Source organism: Trichomycterus rosablanca, chromosome 9 (assembly GCF_030014385.1).
Source record: "Trichomycterus rosablanca isolate fTriRos1 chromosome 9, fTriRos1.hap1, whole genome shotgun sequence".
In the NCBI taxonomy this organism is placed as follows: Eukaryota; Metazoa; Chordata; class Actinopteri; order Siluriformes; family Trichomycteridae; genus Trichomycterus; species Trichomycterus rosablanca.
Genome location: NC_085996.1, coordinates 713,630 through 734,499, shown reverse-complemented (window position 1 = coordinate 734,499; position 20,870 = coordinate 713,630). Strand labels below are relative to the sequence as shown.

Below are 20,870 nucleotides of genomic sequence, written 5' to 3'. Positions count from 1 at the left end.
TTCTTGGTGGATTGTCACGACTAGGAACTGGAGAGTCTGGCACTCAGATTGGATTCTTGGTTTAATTGATAAACCCTTAGCTGGCAATACCGTGGTGGTAAGGAGGCCACAGGGTCTTCATGTCTAAGGTATATTCCCCCGCCTAAACAAAGAAAGCCTACTGGATGGCTGGATGGGTTTCTTGCTTCATCAATCACCTTGAGAACCCGGTGGAGATCCAGTGCTTGTGTGCCTCTCCCAGTGTCATTGGTATATTATTCTGTATGGATAATTTAGAAGACAAGGGCCAAATCCCGATGGCTAAACAACTGGGTTAGTGGGTAGTGGCAGTGTGGGTGTGGTCGTGCTTGAGTTCAGCATCGTTAAAAGCCGTAACACACTGGTGACTGGAATACCCAGAGGAAACACACATGGACACAAGGAGTACAGGTACAGGCGTTCCATTTTTAGTATATGTGCTGTCTAGAAGGCACAATACAGGTTAGAATCAAACCCAAGTCCCCGGGACCCATGACCACTGCTCCACGGTGGCACCCAGTTTCGTTTGGTGATGGTTGTTGTATTGTGTGTGAGGTAATTGTACAGTAGCTGGAGTGTGCCTCGGCATGGTTTCTCCCGCATTGTAGAACCGAGAGCTGCACATACTCAGGATTTCTGTGTGGTGTGAGGCGGTTACACCGCAGAGGGATGTTCACTGTCACCAGAACACACACACACACACACACACTTTTACCTGAAGGTGTGCACGTTCTTGTGCTGTCATGCTCTCTATTATCACCTAAGAATTAACCCGAAGCACCTGCTGTGTTTTTGTCGAGTGTGTGTGTGTGTGTGTGTGTGTGTTTGCATTATGTGGGTGGGGGTTCTGCATTCACACTCAGAGGTTGCTGCTGTTAGCTTTGTAATGTATTGTGGTCTCTCCAGACTCGCTAAACTTATGAGTCTCTCTGGTGTGAGGGTAAACACACACACACACACACACACAGTCGGACGTTGTCTAGGAATAACCAAAACCCAGGTCCGGCTTGAATTACTGCTTTGTTTAGTTTTAGCACAACAGCCTTTAAGCCCACGGTGATGTAAAGCACGTCTGACTGTGGAGATTGTTGCCTATGTTCCAGCAGCTCCTCATTTATGAACTGTTTTTGGATCATTTCTGGGCAAATGTTGGGGGTTTCCTCCTGATGTTTGGGTAAATGTTTTTTGTAAAGGGTGCAGTCAAACTAGCACTATTTATTTGGACATAGAAACGTCACTGATGCAACAAAGGTAGGAGAACTTTCTACACCATATAAATTCTTACAAGCCCCAGCATTACCAGCACTGCCAGGTGAAAGCAATAACATTAATCATCACATTACATGATGATTAGGATATATCAGACACCAAGTGAAGTGTTGGTATCAGGAGAAATGGGTCAACACAAGGATCTCTGGTGCACTCCAGTACCAAACCCGTCCACCACCAGTACCTACAAGGGAGCAACAGACGTAGATGTCCTGGTCTGATGATTCAGGTTTTCTTCTACATCATGTGTGTCGCTTACCTGGGAAAGAGAACCAGGATACACTATGGGAAGATGGCACACATACCACCTACCATACCATTGGTGAAGGCCAAGTGCCCCTTCATGACAATGTTATTTCCTAATGGCAGTGCCCTCTTTCAGAAGGATAATAGGACCTGCTACACTTAAAAATTCCTCTGGATTGGTTTGAAGAACACAAAGAAGTTTGAGGTGTTGACTTAAGACGTGTTGGACATAGAAGCCCGATCCATGGAGGACCCACATTGAGACTTTCTCACCTGAATGTTTAGGAAGTCTTAAGCGGTCATTTATGTTTTAGTAAGACCAAATATCTTCATCAACATGGGAAAGATCGAAAGTAGAAACTGAAATAAGAAAACCAACGTCCATATGACAATGAAGACGTTTAAAACTACTAGAGCTGTAATGAACCTGTCTGGATGTGGAAGCATGCTAATGATGTCCCTCAGCATGGCCTCTCAGGACCTGGGTTTGATACCTATCTTCATTCACTGCCTGTACAGAGCTTAGCATGATCTTAGTGTATTTCCTCTAGGTAGCTCACAAAACATGCTGAAGGTGGATTGGCTGCTCTAAATTGCTTCTAAGTGTGAGTTAGTAATCGAATAAGCAAACGGGTGGGTTGTCTGGTGATGAATTGGAACCCAGATCGGGACATACGAGCTCTTTTAGCCAAGCGATACAGTATTTCCCTCAATGACTACAGACTAGTGTGCACTATCTAGTGCACTCTGTAGTGAACACGCTCGATTTAGGACGCGAGTTCCCGAACGTACGCACTCGGGTTTTGATGGGCGGAGGGATACCGTGTAAAGCACAGCAGCACAGAGAGAACAAACAGCAGCACTGCGTCTCATTACCCGCTTCCGCCTGGACCGCACTCGCCGCTCTACATCACCGCAAATATGGTGTGTATCGATATTATTTGTGCTTGTTTGAATAAATAATGTTATGTTTGGTGTTTAGTTTGATATTTGGTAGTGCTAATGATTTTACTTTTGTACCACAGACGCTACATGGCATTGTTATAGTTCCTGCCAGTCTGTACGAGTTCATTCAAATACGAGACGCGATTAAAATGCATGAAATTATAGCCATATAATGTATTAATATAACATTTGATATTGCAGACATTATAAATAATGCTTAAATATTTATAGCTGAGAGCTAATTGTAATATAAAGCACGTACTACTGTGGATTTTAATAATGTGTCATGAGGTTCTGCATTGACGGTTCATTATAGCCTCAAACAATCGTCATTAAGTCAAATTCATATATAAATACAAAACATATACATAAATTATATTAAAGTATATCCATAATGTGATACTAATCTAGATTAAATGTGTTATTCTGGAAAATAATTCATTCATACATTCATAATGAGAATTTGCAGCAGCCAATCCACCTACTGCATGTTTTATGGAGATAGTAGCAAACTTCTTACAGACATGGACTGCAAGCCAGGATCGAACCCAGGACCCAGGAGGCCATCTTTCTGTGCAACACCCAACCGTATTTATTACAATGTAGAGCTTCTTGTCAGTAATGGTAGATGGGTCGTTTTTATTGGATTTATTGGAACTAACCAATATTATAGTAATTAAAATGAGTAATAATGGTGTTATATGACATATATTACATTAAAATACATCCTTATATTGTTTAGTGGGTTGAATATTTAATTCCTAGAGACTCCATTGGACGTTTTGTCCAGAATTAACGGCTCAGCAGAAGACCTGCCTGGTTGTCGGAGAAGGTCCAACATTTGTCTCATCAGGAAAATAAGGAAAAACGTCTGTGTTAGTGGAAAAGACTTACAGAACAACCTGATAAAAGCCATAAGAAGATCACTTGATCATTTAACAACTGAGGACCTCATGGTTGGACTCCACAATGCACACCACACTTGACCCAGAAGCACAGGAAGCGTGGACTGGACTGGAACACCCCAGGAGGAATTTACATGGCCTGCAGGGTTCTGGAACACGTTCTATAAAGAGATGAATCCAAACCGGGACTGTTTGTTTGGTCTAAGAAAGGCAACCATAATGACCAGAGGAACACCATCACCACGGTCAAGCGTGGAGGGGGTCAGTGATGATGTGGAGATGTGACCGGCATCATGGATTCACAGAAACACCACGACGTTTTGAAGAGGAACGTTCTACCTTCTGTGGTGAAATTGAACCTTGGTGATCATGATGACCCCAAACACACTTCTAACTCAACCAACGCTCGGTTATGAAATCAGTCCTGGAACATCCTGGAATGGATTGAAATCTCAAGTTGCAGCTTGAAAGCCTTCAAACCTCTATGAGCTGGAAGCTTCTGCACCAGAAGAACTGGTAAAGGTTCCACAAGAGAGGTGTCAGAAGTGTTTATGTAAAATGGTATTTGCTCGGCTGGAGGTCTAACACGTAAACACAACAATGCAGAAACCCGGTTTTGATTATTAATTATGTCATTTACTGTTTGTGTTTATCCAGTTTTAATAGTAACTGTGCAGCTTTCGAAGGAAAATACTGGATGTGAAATGATGTGTGTTTTATTTAAAACTAATTTAATTTTAAGCTCTGGTGCATCAATAAATTCAACATCAGTGCAGGAAACGTGGAGTTTAAAACAACCACCTCAGTCATGTCTCAGAAAAAGGAAGGAAATAAAGTGGTTAAAGTGTTAAAATGAGTCACTTTATCACATAAACAGTTTATTTTTAAAATAGAGGAACCCCAGCAGATCACAACTGAAACAATCACTTACTGAACGTGATTAGAAGTGAAGTAATTTTTATTTAGTATTTAATGAGTGTATTTCTGTGTATGAGTTTGTGTTCCATTGGTAATAAATAATAATAATAATTTTTTCTGTTCTGTATTTCAGGCCGATCAGCTCACAGAGGAACAAATCGCAGGTAAAAACTGACATGATACAAAATCTCTGTTTCTATTTAAACTCTATGCGTGCTATTTAAGTGTTTCAAACATTCAGTCACAGAAAATAACAGCGGCAACATCAACGGAATCTCAATACAGTAAAAAATAAGGTTAATGGAATTATAACTGCAAATGGAGTAAATAATATAGTAAATATAACTGTAAATACAGTAATTATAACTATAGATATAGTAAATGTAACTAAACAGTAAATATAGCAATAGATATAGTAAATATAACTAAATATAGTAAATACGACTGTAAATACAGTAAATATAACTATAGATATAGTAAATATTACTATAAATATAATAAATATAACTGTAAATACAGTAAATATAACTATAGATATAGTAAATATTACTATAAATATAATAAATATAACTGTAAATACAGTAAATATTACAATAGATATAGTAAATATTACTATAAATATAATAAATATAACTGTAGGTATAGTAAATATAACTGTAAATATAACTAGATATGGTAAATATTACCATAAATATAGTAAATACAACTGTAAATACAGTAAATATAACTATAGATATAGTAAATATTACTATAAATATAGTAAATATAACTGTAAATACAGTAAATATAACTATAGATATAGTAAATATAACTAGATATGGTGAATATAACTACACACAGTAAATAGAACTATGGATGTAGTAGGTAAATCTGCAAATACAGTAAGTATAGGAAATATGCAAATATTACTAAATACTGTAAACATAACTGTAAATTCTGTAAGTAAAGCTTAACTATAACTATATATACAGTGTATCACAAAAGTGAGTACACCCCTCACATTTATGCAGATATTTAAGTATATCTTTTCATGGGACAACACTGACAAAATGACACTTTGACACAATGAAAAGTAGTCTGTGTGCAGCTTATATAACAGTGTAAATTTATTCTTCCCTCAAAATAACTCAATATACAGCCATTAATGTCTAAACCACTGGCAACAAAAGTGAGTACACCCCTTAGTGAAAGTTCCTGAAGTGTCAATATTTTGTGTGGCCACCATTATTTCCCAGAACTGCCTTAACTCTCCTGGGCATGGAGTTTACCAGAGCTTCACAGGTTGCCACTGGAATGCTTTTCCACTCCTCCATGACGACATCACGGAGCTGGCGGATATTCGAGACTTTGCGCTCCTCCACCTTCCGCTTGAGATGTTCTATTGGGTTTAGGTCTGGAGACATGCTTGGCCAGTCCATCACCTTTACCCTCAGCCTCTTCAATAAAGCAGTGGTCGTCTTAGAGGTGTGTTTGGGGTCATTATCATGCTGGAACACTGCCCTGCGACCCAGTTTCCGGAGGGAGGGGATCATGCTCTGCTTCAGTATTTCACAGTACATATTGGAGTTCATGTGTCCCTCAATGAAATGTAACTCCCCAACACCTGCTGCACTCATGCAGCACCAGACCATGGCATTCCCACCACCATGCTTGACTGTAGGCATGACACACTTATCTTTGTACTCCTCACCTGATTGCCGCCAAACACATGCTTGAGACCATCTGAACCAAACAAATTAATCTTGGTCTCATCAGACCATAGGACATGGTTCCAGTAATCCATGTCCTTTGTTGACATGTCTTCAGCAAACTGTTTGCGGGCTTTCTTGTGTAGAGACTTCAGAAGAGGCTTCCTTCTGGGGTGACAGCCATGCAGACCAATTTGATGTATTGTGCGGCGTATGGTCTGAGCACTGACAGGCTGACCCCCCACCTTTTCAATCTCTGCAGCAATGCTGACAGCACTCCTGCGCCTATCTTTCAAAGACAGCAGTTGGATGTGACGCTGAGCACGTGCACTCTGCTTCTTTGGACGACCAACTGTTCTGTCTGTTCTGAGTGGACCCTGCTCTTTTAAAACGCTGGATGATCTTGGCCACTGTGCTGCAGCTCAGTTTCAGGGTGTTGGCAATCTTCTTGTAGCCTTGGCCATCTTCATGTAGCGCAACAATTTGTCTTTTAAGATCCTCAGAGAGTTCTTTGCCATGAGGTGCCATGTTGGAACTTTCAGTGACCAGTATGAGAGAGTGTGAGAGCTGTACTACTAAATTGAACACACCTGCTCCCTATGCACACCTGAAACCTAGTAACACTAATGAGTCACATGACATTTTGGAGGGAAAATTACAAGCAGTGCTCAATTTGGACATTTAGGGGTGTAGTCTCTTGGGGGTGTACTCACTTTTGTTGCCGGTGGTTTAGACATTAATGGCTGTATATTGAGTTATTTTGAGGGAAGAATAAATTTACACTGCTATATAAGCTGCACACAGACTACTTTTCATTGTGTCAAAGTGTCATTTTGTCAGTGTGTTCCCATGAAAAGATATACTTAAATATCTGCAGAAATGTGAGGGGTGTACTCACTTTTGTGATACACTGTATATATGTTAAATATAACTATAAATATGTCAAATATAACTAAATACTGTAACTACTGTAAATAATGTAATAATGTGTGTGTCGTGTGTTCCAGAGTTTAAAGAGGCCTTCTCTCTGTTCGATAAGGATGGAGACGGTACCATCACCACAAAAGAACTGGGAACAGTGATGCGCTCACTGGGACAGAATCCCACCGAGGCTGAGCTGCAGGACATGATCAACGAGGTCGACGCTGACGGTGAGGGTTCACACCGCAAATATACGAGCCTAAAATCAGTGACGTTCACTACATTGTGTCGTCTTAGGGTGTTTCCACACTCGCACCTTCAGTCCAGACCGGAGTCATTTGGGAAGCAGAGTTCGGTACGATTGGGGGGGTTAAACATCAGGACTAGTAGAATGTTGGCGTGTCCCAAATGGCTTCACGTTCCCTTACATGGGCAGCTGAGGGTCAGGGGTTCAGGAGCGTGACCTGTTCAGACACACATCACGCCATGATCGTTCCAGATACCGTCTACATGACTGAGACGCCACAGGCGGTCACGTACAGGGTGAAACCTGAGCGCCGAGACTCTTCCTCATCACCGCATCTATTCAATTTACATCATTCAAAAACGAAGGCCGCCCTTTAACTGCGTCTCCGCCCAGACATTTCCCTGCATGCAAAGCAGGACCCACATGGTCAGGAGGTGTGTGTGTGTGGGTGGTTTACACCTCCGTCAGACTGGCTGTGTTCCAAATCGAATTCATCAAGTGCAGTGCCATTACTGAACATCCCAAATGGTTACACACCTCAGTTTTTAGCTCAATGCGGCTGAGATCTGGGGGTCCAGGGTTCGAATCTCAGAGGTGCTATCGGCCGGTCAGGCTTCTACATGGAAATGAGCCTAGCTACTAGCTGCAGGTCCCAAGTTTGGATAGAAACAGAAGGGCTGTGTCAGGTCTGGTATTAGGATATACGTATATATACAGGTCCTTCTCAAAAAATTAGCATATTGTGATAAAGTTCATTATTTTCCATAATGTAATGATAAAAATTCAACTTTCATATATTTTAGATTCATTGCACACCAACTGAAATATTTCAGGTCTTTTATTGTTTTAATACTGATGATTTTGGCATACAGCTCATGAAAACCCAAAATTCCTATCTCAAAAAATTAGCATATCATGAAAAGGTTCTCTAAACGAGCTATTAACCTAATCATCTGAATCAACGAATTAACTCTAAACACCTGCAAAAGATTCCTGAGGCTTTTAAAAACTCCCAGCCTGGTTCATTACTCAAAACTGCAATCATGGGTAAGACTGCCGACCTGACTGCTGTCCAGAAGGCCATCATTGACACCCTCAAGCAAGAGGGTAAGACACAGAAAGAAATTTCTGAACGAATAGGCTGTTCCCAGAGTGCTGTATCAAGGCACCTCAGTGGGAAGTCTGGGGAAGGAAAAAGTGTGGCAGAAAACGCTGCACAACGAGAAGAGGTGACCGGACCCTGAGGAAGATTGTGGAGAAGGGCCGATTCCAGACCTTGGGGGACCTGCGGAAGCAGTGGACTGAGTCTGGAGTAGAAACATCCAGAGCCACCGTGCACAGGCGTGTGCAGGAAATGGGCTACAGGTGCCGCATTCCCCAGGTCAAGCCACTTTTGAACCAGAAACAGCGGCAGAAGCGCCTGACCTGGGCTACAGAGAAGCAGCACTGGACTGTTGCTCAGTGGTCCAAAGTACTGTTTTCGGAAATCAAGGTGCCAGAGTCTGGAGGAAGACTGGGGAGAAGGAAATGCCAAAATGCCTGAAGTCCAGTGTCAAGTACCCACAGTCAGTGATGGTCTGGGGTGCCATGTCAGCTGCTGGTGTTGGTCCACTGTGTTTTATCAAGGGCAGGGTCAATGCAGATTTTGGAGCACTTCATGCTTCCATCTGCTGAAAAGCTTTATGGAGATGAAGATTTCATTTTTCAGCACGACCTGGCACCTGCTCACAGTGAATGGTTTACTGACCATGGTATTACTGTGCTCAATTGGCCTGCCAACTCTCCTGACCTGAACCCCATAGAGAATCTGTGGGATATTGTGAAGAGAAAGTTGAGAGACACAAGACCCAACACTCTGGATGAGCTTAAGGCCGCTATCGAAGCATCCTGGGCCTCCATAACACCTCAGCAGTGCCACAGGCTGATTGCCTCCATGCCACGCCGCATTGAAGCAGTCATTTCTGCAAAAGGATTCCCGACCAAGTATTGAGTGCATAACTGAACATAATTATTTGAAGGTTGACTTTTTTTGTATTAAAAACACTTTTCTTTTATTGGTCGGATGAAATATGCTAATTTTTTGAGAATTTTGGGTTTTCATGAGCTGTATGCCAAAATCATCAGTATTAAAACAATAAAAGACCTGAAATATTTCAGTTGGTGTGCAATGAATCTAAAATAAATGAAAGTTGAATTTTTATCATTACATTATGGAAAATAATGAACTTTATCACAATATGCTAATTTTTTGAGAAGGACCTGTATATATGCGATTTTGTGCAGTCGAGGTGGGTATATTGCTGCTCACAGCCCTTAGCGGAACCCTCTTGCACTCTGCACAGACGCCTCTATCCGCCAATCAGGGTACTTACACAGGGTTTGAAGACCCCGCCCACATATTCCGGTCATCCCTCCCTGCAGGCATTGCCAATTGCACCCAGCCGACTGGTGTGCTAGAAGAATGTCCCGCTGCTCCACCTGGGCGTCCTTTACTTATAAATGTCCTATATCCTATAAATACTGTATAAATGTGTTTATGTGCCTTTATACCTCATTTATTAAAACCTGTTTTGTTTGTGGCTCAGACGAAAAGGCAGCACGTTTTTGTTCTGTAAAAGAGGGGTCAGTGACTTTAATAAAAGACGTTTTTAATTTGAACTGTTTTATAGATAATACAATATTTCTTGATGTAATATGTGGTCAGATGACACTTTTTACCCGAGCATTGGAGTAAAATGTTGGGGGATGACATGTGGGATGAAGTTAATAAAATGATTGTGTTTTATAAATGTTTCCCCTCTTTACTCTCAGGTAACGGCACCATCGACTTCCCCGAGTTCCTGACCATGATGGCCAGAAAGATGAAGGACACGGACAGCGAGGAGGAAATCCGAGAGGCCTTCAGGGTGTTCGATAAGGTTCGTACCATCACCAGCGTGCTTCAGCTCACGTGGACCGATGTATGTACAACGATGTACATGTTTACCTGTCAGAGCTGTGCGTAACGAAGGGGTGAAGCTATAAACAAGCCAAACTTTATATAATGTGTGAAGTGAGTTACATTCAGCGATTTATTAATAAATGATATTATATTATATAAGAAATGACTTTGCACTTATAGATGACTTATACCAGCCTGCCGGTAGCGGAGCTGAGATTCGAACAGTCACATAACTGAATTACGTGGGAGTCGGGCTGGACATCTTTGCATACTACAGGGTAGCAACAGGATCTCCACGATGGTTCAGGAACCTTTGAGGAACCTTCTTACCGGTTCTCTTTTGGCAGGACGGCAACGGCTACATTAGCGCCGCAGAACTGCGCCACGTGATGACGAACCTGGGCGAGAAGCTCACGGACGAGGAAGTGGACGAGATGATCAGAGAAGCCGACATCGACGGAGACGGTCAGGTCAACTATGAAGGTGCGGTACAGACTTATTTATGTCCTTATTTTATTTACACTCATGCATTTAGTATTGTGGGCTTCACCAACATGTGGGAACCAAGTCTTCCCCTGTAATGCTTATTATATTTGAAGAAAACAGAGCAAGCTCTCCGAGTGTCTGGTGTAGTTCACCTCACAGCTGCTGAACTGATCCACGACTGACATGATAATGAAATTAACGAATTAATATTTTGATGTTCTTAATTATGTACGTCCTTGATTTCTTATGTACTTTATTAACAGATAAAAGAATTGAGATTTTTATTTTGGGGATTTCTTGACTGTATTCTATTGTTAAATTGTTGTTCATGCAGTTTGTGCCCTAATTATTGGTCTGGCGAGTCGGTCTGGTCCACGAAAACACACGCGTGAGAAGTGACGAGGGGTTTAATGCCACCACGTCCAAAAATGAGCGAGCGATCAAAGCGAGCGATCAAAGTCGTTTGTGTGCTGATGTGCAGTGGATTGGGCTACGTGACCAGCAGGGGGCATCTGTTCTGTTCTGTACTGAGTCGGAGGTTGTTTGCAGTGCATTGTGGGTATTATGGTTAGGCGTGGACGATAGGTCACAAATACTGTAAAGCTTGTGTGTGCTGATGTATTCTGATCTGATAGAAAACATATTACGCCCCTGTACCACGTTTTTACACTCCTCCCACGTTCTCACTGGCTGTAGTTCGACACCGCACTCACTGCCAGTCGCCCGACTGATCCAGATGTTTAGCACGCTAGATATTGTCCTTGAGGCGCTCGGATCGAGTCGTTGAACAGTTCACACTCGTGATCGAGAGCCGAGTTTCCTCCGAGCGGCCACATCTAGCAGCGACCAGCCGGTGAGCGAAAATCAGGGCAAAAATCGTGTCGTGTGAACCAGGTATAACTCAAATCTCGGATGTTTCTGATGAACTGAGGACATTTGATTGAATAGAGGAAGGTTTGGAAGGTTTGCAGGCTGATTAACATTTTTCTCTTTTCTCATTCCTTCAGAATTTGTTCAGATGATGACGGCGAAGTGAAGCTCCTCGTCCTCATCACAAAAAAAGCAGATAATTTATTTACCTCTCAGAAAATAGAGATTTACAGTTATTATAACGTTTCTGTACAGAAGATGACTGAATGTTGAAATGAAATACATAAAATCAGATCTCTGCATGAACTAGTTAGTGACCCGCTGCTGCAGATCCAGCGGCGCCTGATATTACTGACAATAATCAATAATCAACTACAATAATCACAGATCATCCACGGTACAGTATGAGTGTCCTTCAGACTGGTCATTCCTCTCTGTTTCTGTTCCTCCTGCATGTGGTGTGAGATCAGACATGATGCTCATGGTTCAACAGCAAGTGCTGATATTAAACATTTAATTGTTTATATTTTATTCCACTGTGTGATCAAAACCATGAATAAATTACAGATGAGTTTCTTCTGAAGTGCTGAAGTTGGTACTAAACAAACCCCCTAACAAGCTTAAATAGTTAAAAACGTTCTTGTTTTTACGTTTCAATAATAACGCACCTACTAAACGTTCTGACGTCACAAAATCAGATCGCGTTATCCCTGTTGCTATGACAGCACCGAAAATATGTCCGGACTATTCCTTAGGCGAGCAGGCTTTATTTTTAGGGTCATTCATATGATTTTTAGTTTTATTTGATTAGATTTGATATTACCTTCGACACCCACAGGTTCACACATCGTGCAGGATGCAGAAGTGATGAAACATCGCCACCTATCGGGCTGGCATGATTATAACAACGATTTGGCTTCTTTTATTGTCGTTTGATGTGTTTATCCTTTAAATTAATATAATAACTTCTATCAAATCTATTTCTATAGAGACAGCTTTAATTAGGAAGACAGTTTGACTTAATTATGTGCAGTAAATAGAATCAAAAATGAGAAATCAACTGATGTCACATATAATCAGTACACCCACAAGCTAACATTACTATTATATTCTAATATTATTATGATTATTGTTTATGTTAATATCAGCACATGCCTTTATAATACAAGCTTACAAGGTTTAAATCGCGATATGATGGACATAAATATGTATTAAAAATACATTAAACATTTCAAGCATTCAGCATGGTTTACATTTATGTAAATGTTGTCAGTTTCTTTTACTTTTTGATGTTATTTTTTGTATCTTCCACAGTAAAGGAGAAATGCATGTATAAAATTATTATTATTATTATTATTGAAGCCATTGTACTGTTGGGTTCAGTTTACATTCATACCAAGTTTCATCTTTTCTCTCTTTCTCTCTTTTTCAAATAAACAAAAAGTTCCCAAAAGCTTTTTTACTGCATGTTGTGATTATTTGAGGGATTCGTGGTTTTATCTTAGTCTTTGCCAAATCCCATCCTCAGTCTACCAGATTGTCCACATTGTCCATTAGCTATCAACCTGCAAGGTTAAGAAGATAAGGTGCTTTCTGAGAAACATGTAGGACCAGTGAGCTTCCTCTTTCAGGACCCTTGCACACGAGTGGGACTGGATCCACCGCAGCTTTGACCAGATAAAGTGGTTTGTGAAAGTAATTATAGAAATGAACCAATAAACATGAATACATTTCAGATTACAGGTCTACATGCCCAAAGTCTGATTTATTGTTGGTTTAAACTGGGCAGTGCTGGTGTTATGCTGGATTTGCTGGTAATTGAGTACTGGTTTACTCTTTTATTTTAAGTGCATTATTAACTTTTACAACACAATTATTCCAGTTAAAACAGTTTGTTTATTAGGATTTTTACGTCATGTTTTACACTTTAGTTACATTCATGACAGGAATGGTAGTTACTCATTACACAAGATTCATCAGTTCACAAGATTATATTGAACAGTCATGGACAATTTAGTGTCTCCAGTTCACCTCACTTGCACGTCTTTGGACTGTGGGAGGAAACCCACGCAGACACGGGGAGAACATGCAAACTCCACACAGAAAGGACCTGGACCGCCCCACCTGGGAACCGAACCCAGGACCTTCTTGCTGTGAGGCAACAGTGTTACCCACTAAACCACCCAGTTAAAACTGGAAACCCTGCTTAAAAAAAGACATGTCTTAGTGATGACCCTCAAGTGTTGTGGTTTTGTGCTTGTTTTAAACACAAAAGACCAGTTTAAATCAGCAGAATGTCAGGTAATATCAGAAACAATTTAAGGTAAAGTCAGAATATACTGTAAGGTACTGTAAGGAAACTCAATGCCCCTCGTCAAGAAAGGCGTTCCCTTAAACTCAACATTTCCCTTAAACTCACCTAGTTTAGTTTGTATTTTACAAAATGTATTCATTTAATTTCAAATTAACAGTGAACACCAGCTTTGTTCAGCCCTGGCTTGAGCAGTAAAACATCATCAAAGTGTGAATATGAGACGAACCTGCATCAGTGTGGAATAAGCGTCAGATCCAGGGTTACAGCTCCACATGTATCTGTGTTTATCTGGATTCTCCTCCCTGTTTCACTTTTAAACTTGTGTTACAGCTCCAGCTTCTGAGAAATGGTGAGAATCAGAATCAGCTTTTTATTTCAGTGTGTTTATATTATATTTGTGTTATTTTCAGTGTTTAAGTGTCAAAAACAACCTCATTATTTTACATGAGACTAAAATATCTGCAGCTCCACGGGACCATGGACGCATTAACAGGTTCCCCAAACATCCTTATGGGAAAAAATACCTCGAAACTCAACGTCACTCCCAGAACCGACTGACGTCCAGTTTCAAGGTACCAGTGTATTCTGTTTTATCTCATTAAAATTAATTAAATATAATAATACTGACATTTTTCTCATCACCATCCTTTCAGTGTGTTAGTGTTTATAAACTGATCCTGAATACTTTAATTAATAAATAATTGTAATATTACTATTATGAATATAATTTTAATTAATATAAATTATTATTTATTAATACAGATCGTCACTCATTACCCACTTGTACCATTATCCCTGTGATACTCATCAGGTGAAGTGCGCCCTCTATGGGCCGACATCGTAACTACAGCTCCCCTCCGTGTCCGCCATTTTGGAATCAAACGTAAACAAACATAAAACACTTTTTAAAATCAGTTTAATTCTATTATAACATAATGACTCTATTATAATGACTCTATTATAATGACTCTATTATAAAGGTGTGTCTAGAAAAGTTGCAAAGTAAATAATTTGACACTTCAGGGTCTACAAGGGTCCATAATTCACACTGCACTGTCATGACGCCCAGGGAATTATCTGTAAATCTCTTAAGATCAAATTGTGCCAAGGTAGAAATCAGGACAAGGATATAAAACTATATCTAAAGCTTTACGTATCCCAGGACTACATTAGACCCCAGTATCCTTTAAATGAAAAAAGCTTGGCACAATCCTGAACCCTTCTAGAATGTTGGGCATTCGACAGAACCCAGCCGCCATGCTAAACGATCTATAAAAGTCCTGAGCTGATCATTTAAAACTAAAAACAAGTCTGATTTTTTATTATTTAATTTGTTATTATTATATTTCTGGTTGCTGGTTTCTGCTGCCTTATACTAATCTGTTGCTGGTTGACATTTTTGGAATTTAGCAGACGCCCTTATCCAAAGCGACAATTCATGGTCGAAGCAATTGAGGGTCAAGGGCCTTGCTCAAGGACCCAACAGCAGCAACCTGGCAGTGGTGAGGCCTAATTACTGGTCCAGTAAGTTAACCACTAGGCTACTACTATTGCCACTGGCTTTCTAACAGTCATTGACTTCTTTGTCCCTTAGTTTTCCATGTGCTCCATCTACTAAAAACACATTCCATCCTACTGCAGGCCACAAAATTCCATTTCCTGTCCTTGCCAGGATGACAAATTCAGACGTGAAACTTCCTCAATCAGGACGTCTTTTGGAACAAAGTGGCTTGGTGCTAAAACCCAAAATTAAAATCCCAAAAAGGTTAAGTGTGACAGTCCTTGATCAGTTTAGTCAGTCTAGATACAGTCTAGTCTAGTCACAGAGTTTGGTGCCCTTATGCCCTGTCAAACAAAGGGTACACATGATAATGTTATAGTTATTCAATGTAGAGCTCTTTCACACTTTCACCCTTTTACTTGAGAACCAAGATGATTAGCATCAAGAGTTTGGAAGGTTTGTTGACGTCTATTCCCAAAAATCCTGTTGCTCCAGGTGAGGCTCGAACTCACAACCTCGGCATAGCTTCACACATACTGCTGTATAAGTACCGCGCGCTAACCGATTGTGCCACTGGAGCCTGAATTCATGAGGTAAAAATAGCGAATAGTGTTTATTAATTTAGTTAAATAGCTTGGGGATGATGTTAAATTAGTTCTGAATTCTGAGCCTTTTTTTTCCTGCTAACACAATCTTTAAAATGTGTAGTTTTTATCATTAAGCTCCATTATGGTTGGTTTATTCACAGTACTGGTTGGTGGCGTCTTTGGAAGTACTCAAAGTTTCCTCCTTCTGCCTCACAACCAAGACGGTTAGCATCAAGAGTTTAGAAGGTTTGGTGACGTTTATTCCCAAAAACCTTTCTGCTCCAGGTGAGGCTCGAACTCACAACCTCGGCATAGCTTCACACATACTGCTGGATAAGTACCGCGCACTAACCGATTGCGCCACTGGAGCCTGAACACTTCTAATTGTAAAACATCTGAGCTTAATAAAAGAAACTTGTGATTGTGATTGTGATGATGCACCAATTCCTAAATGAGACTAAAATCCATCCTGAGTACAGACGTGAGTTTTGAGGCCAAATGTAACACAGCCCTAAATGTGTTTACTAAAACGTTATCACATGCACCCACTGTTCAGAAGGGCTCAAGCTCACCGGATTCTGTGAGTGAAAAACTGAGGGATCAAGAACTGCCAGAAATCTCCTGATGGGTCCTTAAGGACTTTACTTGGATCCCATTATGCTACATTACATCTGCACCAAAAAAGAGCCCAGGATGCTGGGAGCAGCGGTAGCTTCGCTAAAAAGCTTCTGCATCGCCTCATGACTGATTTGTAGGACCCAGGTCCTCACAATACTACATTTGTTAGTTCACGTTATTTACACAGCAGTACAGGTGAAGCCATGCTAAGGTTGTAGGTTTAAGTCTCACCTGGAGCAGAAATGTTTCACTATGAAAATCTGACCGGTTTTTTATTTGCATAAATTAATTTAGCTAAATAGCTTGGGGATGTTGGTGGGTTAGTTCTGAAATTCTTTGCCTTCTATTTTCTTGCTAACAAAATCTTAAAAATTTGCCGTTCTTACTATAAAGCTGCTTTGTGATCAGTTTACCTTTGGAAGTACTTTAAGTTGCCTCAGAACCAAGACAGTTGGCATCAAGAGTTTGGAAGGTTTGTTGACATTTGACTGTAAAACCATTCCCAAAATCTTTCTGCTCCAGGTGAGGCTCGAACTCACAACCTCGGCATGGCTTCACTTGTACTGCTGTATAAGTACCGCGCACTAACCGATTGCGCCACTGGAGCCTGATTTAGCAAAGATAAATCAGCGATTAGCATTTTTTAATTTAGCTAAATAGCTTGGGGATGGTGGTGCCCAGGTGGCGCAGCAGGATGTTCCGCTTGCACACCAACACCGAGTTTCTGAACTCCCCAGTCCGAAACTCAGTGTTGCCACCGGTCGGCTGGGCGCCATCTGGTGGGCATAATTGGCAGTGCCTGCAGCAGATACTAATTAGCCACCGTATCTGCAGGTTGGGGGCCGGACTATGTGTAGGTGGGTGGGTGGGTCTTCATACGCTGTGTAAGGACCCTGATTGGCGGAAGAGACGCCTGTGCAGAATGCAGGGGTGAGAAAAGGAGGGCTGTACACATGTAGGAGGAGGCGTGTACAGCGATGTGCTCTCCTCGGCTGCAATCAGGTATCTCTCAGCAGTGGAAGATAAAATTGAGTCACTAAATCGGGAGGAAAATGGGAAAAAAATAGCTTGGGGAGGTTCTTAGCCTCTATTTCATTGCTAACATAATCTTTAAAATGTGTAGTTTTTACTATAAAGCTTCATCATGATCGGTTTATTTGGCATAATGGTTATTTGTGCCTTTGAAAGTACTCAAAGTTTCCTCCTTCTGCCTCAGAACCAAGACGGTTAGCATCAAGCGTTTGAAAGGTTTGTTGGCGTTTATTCCCAAAATTCTTTGTGCTCCAGGTGAGGCTCGAACTCACAACCTCGGCATAGCTTCACACATACTGCTGTATAAGTACCGCGCGCTAACCGATTGCGCCACTGGAGCCCTATAGTGACCTATGGTGTGGAGAAAAAACAACAGTTTGCAGTCATTAAATTAGCCTAATACAGTAGTTTGGGGATGTTGTTGGGTTGGATCTAAAATTCTTCAAAAGGTGCACATGATAATATTATAGTTATTAAGTGTAGGGTTCTTTCACACTTTAATCCTTTTGCTTGAGAACCAAGACGATTAACATCAGGGGTTTGGAAGGTCTGTAAGCATTTTATAATAAAACACTTCCAAAAAACCCGCTGCTCCAGGTGAGGCTCAAACTCACAACCTCGGCATGGCTTCACCTGTACTGCTGTCACCACTGGGCCCTTGAGTCCCTGGATTCCATATCTAGTGCCAAAACAAGTCACAATTGTTTAATATGCATCTTCTTCCTCCCGTTCTTTCAGCTGCTCCCATCATTAGTTCGTTCGTCCTTATTTCACCCTGTCCCGAACATCCTCCTCCTGCATGTTCTCCCTCAGCGCATCCATAAAGCTCCTCTTTGGTTTTTTTGTGAATATTGAAGCTGGAGAACTGAAGTGAGGTAACGTCCTGGCTCAGAGAACTGATCACACCCAGTATGGAAGTACACCAGTGTCCCATGTTAGTATGAACTGGGTTAAAGTCTTCAGACTCGCACATACTGGAAAAAGACGCATAAACATACAATGAAAGCAATTTGTTCAATAAAATGTAAATTATTATGAGTTTAAATTGATCAGTTTCATAGCAAGCTCCAGTAGCTAACTCTCAATAAGACTATCAAGTTCCTCTGCTGGACCTTCAGTCCCTCAATTTGTTTACATAAAACCAATTGATCCAGCATGGTCTATCAAAATTAAGTCGTTTTTTTGCAAACCATGTCCTATGCTTTTTGAGCTCCAGTGGCGCAATCGGTTAGCGCGCGGTACTTATACAGCAGTACAGGTGAAGCCATGCCGAGGTTGTGAGTTCGAGCCTCACCTGGAGCAGATCTTTTAAAGAAAATATGCAAACTCTACATTATTTGTATTCTGTTGGACCCTTGAGCTCTTGGATTTCACATCTAGTGCAGGTACCAAATCACCATTTTAACGAAGCAACACATCTTTACAGAAATATGATGTGTGTTCTACTGAACCCAGCAACAGTAGAGCAATGCTCTAAGTGATACGTGCTCTTGGTTATCTGTTTTACATAAAGCCTTTAGGTCTTCAGGTCTCAGCCCTTCTATCAACAAGTCCACAACAACGATGTTGCTCAGGGCGTGTTTCCATACAGTGTTTATTCTAAAAGTATGAAGCCATCCCAGCATTATGAGTTCAAGCCTTACCTGAAGCAACATCAGCCTTGCTTATGCCAGTGAAGTGAAAACGCTGGTGTGACGAGGTCCTTAATCCTGCTCAAGTATCATCACTCGTTCCCCTGTCGTCCACGTCTAATGCACGTCTACAGTGGTGCAGTTGCTTGGATATTCTGCTTCAAAGGTCTTTAGTCTTTAGGTTTCTGGGTACAGTGATCACATCAGTGGCATTCCTCAGGGTTCAATACTAAAGCCTCTTCTGTTTAATTCAATTAATTCAAACTAGTTAAATGTTTTGAAATGCTTGTATGGCCTATAAAATACATCTTAAGCAATTTGGTAAATAAAATATAACTTGCAGGTGCTTAAATTTACCATGTTCGCTATTTGCCAGGCTCCAGTGGCGCAATCGGTTAGCGCGCGGTACTTATACAGCAGTACGGGTGAAGCTATGCCGAGGTTGTGAGTTCGAGCCTCACCTGGAGCAGAAGTTTTGAGAAAATGGTAATAATAACCAATTGTATGTCTGTCCAAGAGTCACAGATGGGCCCTTAAGTCAGTTACGATTATTACATATGAATAATCGTCTTCTTCCCCTTCTTTCGGCTGCTCTTATTATGGGTCGCTACATCGGTTCAGTCGTCCTTATCTCGCCCTGTCCTGAACATCCTCCTCCTGCATATCCTCCCTCAGCACCTCTTTGGTTTTCCTCTCCATCCTCCAGCCTGCCGACTCCATCTTCATCCCCCATCTCAATCTGGCCTCTCTGACTTTGCCTCCAGAACGTCCTACCTGCTCCGTCCCTCTAATAAACTCCTTCCTGTTGTGTTCTATTGTTTTACTGGAAACAGCTACAGTGGTGCATGGTCTTAAATTAATGCTACATGTAGCCTTGCAGAGCTCCAGTGGCGCAATCGGTTAGCGCGCGGTACTTATACAGCAGTACTTGCAAAGACATGCCGTGGTTGTGAGTTCGAGCCTCACCTGGAGCATAAGCTTTAAAGGAATTGTAAAAGGTCGATTCCTCTGATTCTTACATAAAGCTTCAGATCTTTGACGTTATTTGCAAACTCTACCCTGATGGAAATGTCAGTAAAAGGGTTGATGCGTCTGCACCTTATGGCTGCCCAAGAGGACATCTATTGCAAGAAACGAGCCTCCGTATCTTCTTCTTCCTCGGCCTTCGTCCCGTTCGGTTGGGGGGTCGGCTCTCGGCGGATCGTGATCCGCATTGATCTGGAACAATTTCTACGCCGGATGCCCTTCATGACACGACCCCCCCCTATTTATCTGGACTTGGGACCGGCACTACAATGCACTGGTCTGTGCATCTAGTGGCTAGGTATCTATAGGACAATTCAGTGTTTCCAATTAGCCTGGTGGCATGTTTTTGGACTGTGGGAGGACACCGGAGCACCCAGAGGAAACCCACATGGACACGGGGAGAACATGCAAACTCCGCAAAGAAAGGACCCGGACCGCCGCCTGGGGATCGAACCCATGACCTTCTAACTGACAGGCCACCCAAACAAGTCTCTATATGAGCTTCAATTTATAGTTACAAAACCAATGGTAATGATATGGTAGCGTGTGTTGTTGGGTGCGGTGACCTCTTATAGCTTATAGTACTCAAAACCGTCATTATATACATGGTGGAATTAAAACTTTTTATATTCTATGTACTTATGACAGTAGAATAAGCCACAGAAATATAAAATAAACCGTCATGATCTTAAAAAATACCGTGATAG

General features: G+C 41.4%; 1 protein-coding gene and 7 non-coding genes across 8 annotated transcripts; 4 read left to right on the top strand and 4 right to left on the bottom strand.

Moving 5' to 3' along the window:
• The first annotated feature begins 2,381 nt into the window (after positions 1-2,381).
• Positions 2,382-12,907, top strand: calm1b (calmodulin 1b). Its single transcript, XM_063001531.1, has 6 exons — positions 2,382-2,457; positions 4,435-4,465; positions 6,997-7,140; positions 9,969-10,075; positions 10,446-10,581; positions 11,592-12,907. Exons 1-6 carry the CDS (start codon positions 2,455-2,457, stop codon positions 11,618-11,620), a joined length of 450 nt encoding a protein of 149 aa, XP_062857601.1. The 5' UTR covers positions 2,382-2,454; the 3' UTR covers positions 11,621-12,907.
• A 2,849-nt stretch (positions 12,908-15,756) lies between these two features.
• trnai-uau (transfer RNA isoleucine (anticodon UAU)) lies at positions 15,757-15,849 on the bottom strand. The gene is given in 2 exon segments: positions 15,757-15,792; positions 15,812-15,849. It is a non-coding gene; the product is annotated as a tRNA-Ile (tRNA).
• A 284-nt stretch (positions 15,850-16,133) lies between these two features.
• Positions 16,134-16,226, bottom strand: trnai-uau (transfer RNA isoleucine (anticodon UAU)). Its single transcript is given in 2 exon segments — positions 16,134-16,169; positions 16,189-16,226. It is a non-coding gene; the product is annotated as a tRNA-Ile (tRNA).
• A 762-nt stretch (positions 16,227-16,988) lies between these two features.
• trnai-uau (transfer RNA isoleucine (anticodon UAU)) lies at positions 16,989-17,081 on the bottom strand. The gene is given in 2 exon segments: positions 16,989-17,024; positions 17,044-17,081. It is a non-coding gene; the product is annotated as a tRNA-Ile (tRNA).
• A 672-nt stretch (positions 17,082-17,753) lies between these two features.
• Positions 17,754-17,846, bottom strand: trnai-uau (transfer RNA isoleucine (anticodon UAU)). The gene is given in 2 exon segments: positions 17,754-17,789; positions 17,809-17,846. It is a non-coding gene; the product is annotated as a tRNA-Ile (tRNA).
• Positions 17,847-18,715: 869 nt separating this feature from the next.
• On the top strand, positions 18,716-18,808 carry trnai-uau (transfer RNA isoleucine (anticodon UAU)). The gene is given in 2 exon segments: positions 18,716-18,753; positions 18,773-18,808. It is a non-coding gene; the product is annotated as a tRNA-Ile (tRNA).
• A 705-nt stretch (positions 18,809-19,513) lies between these two features.
• trnai-uau (transfer RNA isoleucine (anticodon UAU)) lies at positions 19,514-19,606 on the top strand. Its single transcript is given in 2 exon segments — positions 19,514-19,551; positions 19,571-19,606. It is a non-coding gene; the product is annotated as a tRNA-Ile (tRNA).
• Positions 19,607-20,018: 412 nt separating this feature from the next.
• Positions 20,019-20,111, top strand: trnai-uau (transfer RNA isoleucine (anticodon UAU)). Its single transcript is given in 2 exon segments — positions 20,019-20,056; positions 20,076-20,111. It is a non-coding gene; the product is annotated as a tRNA-Ile (tRNA).
• The last annotated feature ends 759 nt before the right edge of the window (positions 20,112-20,870 follow it).